Source organism: Zingiber officinale, chromosome 4A (assembly GCF_018446385.1).
Source record: "Zingiber officinale cultivar Zhangliang chromosome 4A, Zo_v1.1, whole genome shotgun sequence".
Classification (NCBI taxonomy): Eukaryota; Viridiplantae; Streptophyta; class Magnoliopsida; order Zingiberales; family Zingiberaceae; genus Zingiber; species Zingiber officinale.
The window spans coordinates 133,050,266-133,057,954 of NC_055992.1; the positions used below are offsets into that span (position 1 = coordinate 133,050,266).

The following is a 7,689-nucleotide window of genomic DNA, read 5'->3' on the forward strand; positions in this document are numbered from 1 at the left end:
AAAGGATGCCGCTAATTAAGATTTTCATTAAAAGAATTCTTCTTTATTTAAAGAGTTAAATCAGCACTTTAAAATATTTCTCATCTGAAAAATATCTATTATAATAAAACTAAATTATAATATTTTCCTTTTAATTCAATTTAATTATAATTATTATATATTAAATATATTTATATAAAAATATTTTTTTATCAACTTAAATATTGCTCATTTTGAACCTAAGTCCTCATGATTTTATTTTTGGACTTTCCTCAAAAAATTTCATGCCAATAAAAATATCATTCATTCTTTTAACCCATGATTTTTACTAAATCTTTCTAATATAAAATTTAGATTGAACCCCAATAAAAGAGAAGTCGCTAATCAATTCTCGAAGTAAATCCACAACAGGACAGAAAATTGAAAATCATAAAAGATCCCAACCTTCTTCCGAAACATCAATACACAACCTGCTCATCCTCTGATTATCTGGTGAAAACAAAACATTACAGGAGCATACCCAGAGTTTATTTGGCATTTCCACTGCACACATTGCTTCTACAGCTGAAGCTTACAAGCCTGAAGTATTTCATCACTATGGAAAATGAAAATAGATAGGGAGTGCCTGATCGAATTGATCCAAAGGCTGTACCTATGCTATAGGGTAGGAAAACAAAAGTATTCCATCATTCTCAGAATCAAGCAGCTTACGAACCTGAAGCTTGGGATAGATTGATCCATGACAACTGCAGTTCCAATTCCCCGCTCTCTACATTTTTGAGCCTGACAATAATGTCTTGTACCACTGTGCCATCTCTCCAAACAATAGCGCTCTCGTCGGCCAGGCAGTTGTGTCGGTTGGGTCTCACGGTGGTGATCACGGTGCCATTAGGGATGTTGGATAAGTTCAGCTTTGTTGCTTCTACAAATGAATGGATATCGATCTCTGCATCGCCCATTTTATCATCTCGGCTAAATAGGTCCTTGTCGAAAACTTGCTACAATAACACGTCAATGAGAATCAGCAATCTATCTGCTATGTATCCTATAAAGGAATGTCTAAATTTGAATTTAACTGGGTACAGTAGAAGTAACATTGTTACTTTACATTCATATCAGTGAGTCTATTATGTAGAAAATATGCTTCTCCTATAGACAAAGGAAGAAATATCAAGTTAAAAATAACTATTTATTTGGTTCAGGTAAAGTGATATTGAATTGATATAGTAGTTTAGGCATCACAAGGGAAAGCTTCTTATAGATATTCACCATCCCTATTGTCTAAGAGAGAACAATTTGAAGCCAACTACTTATTTGGTTGACGGGAAGTAATATCAAGTCATTAAGTAGTTTACGTATCACAAGGGCAAGCTTCATAGTAGATACTTACAAGCTTAAGTGGATGAATAGGATCCGAGACCGTGAGAGTCAGATCTTCGTTCCAAACCGGATTAACATTGTTCTTCTTCACACTTGTCTTCAATTTCTGGAAATAAAGTGAATAAACAAACGATCAATGGCAAAAAATGAAAGAAATATTTCATCAATTATACAATGCAACACCCATAATGCAACCCAAAGAAGACTGCTGTGTAACTTTCTTCTTTCTCCACCAACGATCGTAAGGTTACTAACTGTACATACACTCATGAACTAGTAGTACAAGGCAAAACTGTTCTGTCGCACATATAAGAAATTCTGTCAAAATGAAGGTTTTGAGAAACAATTTCTTGAACATCATGCAATAGTGTGTCCATGTGACAAATGACCATCTCATAGGATACTGTTCTGTCTCACATATAGGAAATTCTGTCAAAATGAAGGTTTTGAGAAACAATTCCTTCAATATCGTGTACAGTGTGTCCATGTGACAAATGACCAGCTTATAGGAAGAATCTTTTCGATTGGTGCTCAACAGCATATATAACTGAAAGTGCCAAATCTACTAACTAAATTAAATTGCACGCCAAAACAGGTAGAAGTCATTCATTAATTTCATGATCGTCAGAAGAGTAATATGTTTCCTTTAAGGAATAGAGGTTCAGCCTAAAATGAAATATGGAGGTGTAAAGATACAAAACGAAAGAATGAATTACATCAGCCAAGCGTCTGTTCTGTCCCTAAATCTCTCTCCATAAAGCCATGACAGTATGGAAGAAGCTAGTTCATACCACAAGTAGTTCCTTCAAGTGCTAGAATATTCCTACAAGTCAAAACACAGCATATCTGTGACTTTTCTTTTTCCAATCATTTTGAAGTTATATATACATGGAGATCTGTAACTTGTACGTCTGCCGCTAGTAACCGTCATTCTTTTACATTGAAAATTACAGCTACACTTCCATAAATTGTGTGGAAGTACCCAAATGGATTGAAAATAAACCAAGTTGCCTCCCACATTCTTTTTTATATTCATTCTCCTTTGGCCCTCTATCTGGAGACGATGCAATGCAAGAAGCAACAGCCATGTTACCTCCATTCTATGCTCTTACAGTTGCTGATTCGTCCAAGGCAGTTTTTTCTAGGCCAGAACTGAGGCAGTATTGAAATGCTGATTGAAATTCTAAGGGTCAGTGGAGGTCAACTTATAGCTTGAAACCTGAGCTCATTATGACCGGAAACTCCGGATCCTAACATGATGTAAATTGAGTAAGGTTTCGCTTATGTTTATGTTCTTTTATTCTGGCACATGTTCTGAGTGTTCTTTGTAAATGTTTGTCGGCCATGATATATAAGACAAATTGTTTTGTGGTTATTCAATTTTGAATCAGTGACTAGATTAGAATTTTAATCCATTTGCCTCAAAAACTTTTGGCTTTTTCATATTTTAGTTCAAGATTCTTGCTGATTTGTACTTCAGTTTCTTCAGTGTACCGTGAATGGTCATACCACGAGTTGGAGCTAAACAATTTTGAAATTTAATTTTATCCGATCATACTCACCTTGTTTTTAATATTTACCTTGTTCATTACTGCATTCAAAACGACTGTTGTATCATTTCGAGATGAATCATTATATATTAATTTATTTGCGTTTGAAATGCCCATTGAGAAGCCTCCCTCGTTATAGAATATCTCAAACAATTTACAATGGTTCAACAAGTTGACCTTATAATTAGCTCGTTGGATGTACATAATGCTCAACTAGTTCCTTTTTTCTTTTTAAAAAAGAAAATTTTAAAATAACTTATTGTGCCATTGTGAGTTTAGTAGGGTAATTAAGTATTCAGAATAAATTATTTTTTTAATGAACAAAGTAATCGATCAAAATTTATAATTAAAATTGACTAATATAACATTGATTAATTTAATCATTGAACTAATTAATTTGTTTTCTTAATAATTAATTTATAATATAATATCAATGGATTGTTATGTAATTAATCGATTGCATCAATTAATTTTTAAATTAATTTTACTTTTTAGATTAAGCAATTTTTAAATTTACTTTTTTTTGTTTTTTAATCTGCATTATAATTAATTGATTATTAATAATTTGATTTAATCAACTTTTACATTTTATAATCGAATCAATTAAATCAAAATAATCATCCTTCCAACCGATGTTGAAATGGAAATGAGGACTCTGCTTCCTCTCTCCTCTGGTTGTTGCCACCCGATCCTTCGACTCGGTGGAAGTGGAAGAAGCTTTATTAGAGGTGAAGAACCCGTTTTCGCCGGAGACCTGGCGAGTTCTCCACGACTGCTACGCCGGTAACTCCGACTGCTGTCCATTGACGCCAATTCAACCGTCGCGGCGTTCAACCTCTGCACCACTACTCCCTAGCCGTGGCCGGCTTGCTCTCCGATCCCCATGCGAGTGGACTCACAGCCCTCTCAACCTCTCCTCCAACTGCCTCAATCCCCACCTCGCTAGTGTCGCCTTCAGGCCTCCAGCTATTCAGACTCGGCGACAGCCTTGGGGTCCTACGATCCAATACCAGACTCATTTGGGGAGGAGCTGCAGGAGCTCACCGCCATCGCCATGGTGGCTCACTGCCGAGCGGACTCAAAAGGTTGACTCAGATGCAGAATCTGGTCCCTCCGCCCAGCAGAACCGGGGTTGGCTCACACGGCCGATTTCGCCGGAGCTTCGCAATAGGCCCGACCTCCAAATCCCGAAGCTGGCTGACAACAAACAGCAGGGAGTCGACTCCGCAAGTTAGGCAACTCACCTAGGCCATGCTAAGGAGAGCGGCATGGAACAAAATCACGTCAAGAAGGACATGGTGAGGTGGGTGCAGTCTCCAACTGTGCCATTGGCGAAGACGGCATTTATGCTGGACAGTCCTTCCATGCTTTGATGTTCTCCTAGAGCAGCTCCACTCCCGACGAACGGCCTACCTCACTGGTGTCGCCCTCAGGCCTCCGGCTACTCCGACTCGGCGGCAGCACTGGGCTCCTATGATCGTACTCTAGTTGGTTTTTTTACGGTATTTGCCTATTTGGTAATAATAATAATTAATAATAAAAAACAACAATCGTCTACCATTGAGCAACAAAAATATTTATAGGGAACATTGAACTACCAGGTTTAACCATAATCCGTTCAGAATGCCTGCAAAATGAATCTTTTTGAGGCTAAAACTGAATTTTATTACAAACAACATTGCCTTGAGCAAACGCAGTTGCAGTTGCAGTAACACCAAAAAAAACTCGAGGAAGAAGGCCCCATAGGAACACACATCAATGCGCTAGTCGTCATCATCATCTAAAACAGAAAAAGCAACGAGTTTAATAAAGGCATAAAATTCACAACAGATGTATTACGTAACTTTTATCATTGCACAAGATAAATACTGCACAAATCAAACAAGAGGATTGACTCTACAAAGCTCAGCATCTAAGCCTTGGTTTGGTAAATACTATCCACAGGATGTTACTTCATCGTTACGTTCAGTCAAATTAGAATATTGCATAAAAATTCATGACTTTCTTTTTTTGATAATTCAAGTGTACGAGCTTTGCCCAATTAAACCCTGAAGATAGATAAATTTTAACCTTGATTCATCTATCGAATGAATCTAGAGACAGCTTATGCACACTTAGAAGCCAATCTTTAAGATATTCGTACTTGAATGCTTACATACTGCATCACTCGTGGGGGCTTTAATGGTCATTTTAGCACTATGTATTTCAGAATCTTTGTATAGGTGAGTTCGAAGCAATACAACATCTAGGCGCATTGTATATAGCCTAGTCGTTAAAGTGACATTGCTTGCGCCATGTGGTTCAACTTCTACACCTGAAATAGGAGATCCTATTATCGACTATAAGGTAGAATATTGACCTTGATAAGAACATTAGTTGTTATATGAGGAAAGTTGTTGCACTAAAGTGAAATCCCACACTGTAACACATGTACTACGTGTGCAAATATATATAACCTAGATGAGTCTACCAACATTTGGCTTCAGCTCAAGTATTTTAGATCACTTGATGCAGGCCTATCAAGTTTACAAATAAATTATATCAACAAATTGGTTTTAGAACATTATAAATGGGACTATCCTTGGAAATCTTCTACCCTTACACCCTTCTCTATGCAAAAGCCAATAGTTCGATTCTTCTATCTAGGCACTCACCATGGTGTTATATTTCAATTGGTATTACTTAAATCATTATTCAAACAAATAACTCACATATCGCATGTATAGAATCAATGCATACTACCCGTCGTAGGCAAAACATATCCTTTCAATACACCAGCCTATAACAGTGCAAGACTAGATATTGATGCTGGACCTGAACTTTAAAGCATATTACATTCTTTGAAGGACTTGATCCAATTTTGCCATGGTTAGCCAAGGCAATTCAGATTGAGAAAGAAGAGGGAGTTTCAGATGGAAAAATGAAATGATGGATACACTGCCAGGGGTATAAATTCAGTTCATTGAACAGGAGATTTAAACGGTATAGCAGTTCAAGCCAAGTCATGATTCAAACACCTGTTCATCTGTACAATTTACATATTTTATTGTTTCTCTATTCATATTTTTCCACAATTTCACTTCCAACAAGAACACTAGTAATCTTCTATTATATGCTATATTATCATCATAAAATGATTCATATTTACTATAATATAATATTAACCAGTATTGACTAAAGATAAAGTATGCATATTGCAGCAATTATAAACTATAACAACTACAACATAACACAACTAGTATTGACCAAAGTTAAAGTGTCCATATTGTGACAACTATAAGTCATCGCTCTATTCATATTTTTCCACAATTTCACTTCCAACACGAACACCAGTAATCTTCTATTATATGCTATATTATTATCATAAAATGATTCATATTTACTATAATATAATATCAACCAGTATTGACTAGAGATAAAGTATCCCTATTGCAGCAATTATAAACTATAACCGCTACAACATAATGCTACTAGTATTGACCAAAGTTAAAGTGTCCATATTGTGACAACTATAAGTCATATCTACTACAACAACGCTGAGCAAAACTATTTTCAAGAACAAAAATGAGTTGAGGCAGCATGATCCACTATTTTGATGGTAAATGAAAAAGGGAGGCCTTTTGACAATTTAAATAAAAAAGGGCACCCTTTAAATTTTGCCCTTTTTTTTATCTTCATTTCTACAAACTCTTTTTCCTTTACACACTTGAATCGAGGATCCAAAAACTGAGCAACAACCAGTCCTTCAACTCTTTCGCAAATGAGAGTGAAAGACCAATTAGCAAAGGACCTTCACATCGTTGGATTTCAATAGCTGGAATCTGTCGATGATCTTACACTAATAGCTAATATCACTATCGTCGACAATCTTCACATAGCATTCAACAATACTAACTATAATAGCTGTGTTCAGTCTCTAACATCAAGTGAAACTAACTATAATTCTCAGACGCATGAAAAAAAAGGTCTTAAGGTGCAGAAATCAACGAATAAGCAAGCAATTGAGAAGGAAGGAAGAGAAAAGGAACGGACCAAAGTATCTTCTTTCGTTGGCGGTCTTGGCCCTCTCGATCGTCTTGGCGAGGTCCTCCTCCATCCTCGCTTCCCACTTCACGAACTGGGTGGCGAAGACGACGCCGAGGCCTATTCCCAGCGCGTGCTCCCACGGATCTGCATCGAGGAAACAAAAACCCCAATTGAGTAGGCAGAAGAGATCAAATCCTACACGCTGTCGAGGGTTAGGGTTACGCACGGCGCATGTAAGGCAGCTTGCGGAGGGCGTTGGAGTACACCTGGATGCCCAAGCCCAGAAGGGCTCCCACCATCGTCGCTGTGTTCGGCATCTCTTACGCCTCTCTCGTCCTTCCTCGCTCCAGCGATCTACTCCCCTCGCTCCCCCACTTGGTCGGCTTCAATTGTCGTCGAGGATGGTCCTTGTGTATATATAGCAGATATTTGAAGCTGGATAACGGCCCCAAACTTGGCCCAACCCATTTCTTTCCCAAGTCACGCTTTTCTCATGGGCTCAACTCCATCTTTTCCTTCGCTACCGGCTCCTTCCGCCAGCCCGACTACGGCGACGGACTTGCCTTCTTCCTCTCGCGCGTCCTACCCTTCCATCACCCCCGATAACTCCTCCGGCGGCGACCTCAGCCTCTTCGCCGATGATTCATACGCCACGGTCATCGTTGCTACGAATTCGATAACACCAAGTCGGGACGCCGTGAAACACCGGTATAAGGACGGACGGACGACGAACGTTTGAGTAAGCTACAATTGA

At 38.1% G+C, this 7,689-nt stretch overlaps 2 protein-coding genes across 2 annotated transcripts; both read right to left on the reverse strand.

Annotated features, from left to right (window-relative positions):
* Positions 1–439: 439 nt before the first annotated feature.
* Positions 440–3,713, reverse strand: LOC121972804 (protein C2-DOMAIN ABA-RELATED 3-like). Its single transcript, XM_042524431.1, has 3 exons — positions 3,540–3,713; positions 1,370–1,465; positions 440–977 (listed from the first exon to the last, which is right to left on the reverse strand). The coding sequence occupies exons 1-3, from the start codon at positions 3,711–3,713 to the stop codon at positions 687–689; spliced, it is 561 nt and encodes a 186-aa protein (XP_042380365.1). The 3' UTR covers positions 440–686.
* A 756-nt stretch (positions 3,714–4,469) lies between these two features.
* LOC121971319 lies at positions 4,470–7,342 on the reverse strand. Its single transcript, XM_042522517.1, has 3 exons — positions 7,162–7,342; positions 6,942–7,079; positions 4,470–4,689 (listed from the first exon to the last, which is right to left on the reverse strand). The coding sequence occupies exons 1-3, from the start codon at positions 7,250–7,252 to the stop codon at positions 4,673–4,675; spliced, it is 246 nt and encodes an 81-aa protein (XP_042378451.1). The 5' UTR covers positions 7,253–7,342; the 3' UTR covers positions 4,470–4,672.
* Positions 7,343–7,689: the final 347 nt, after the last annotated feature.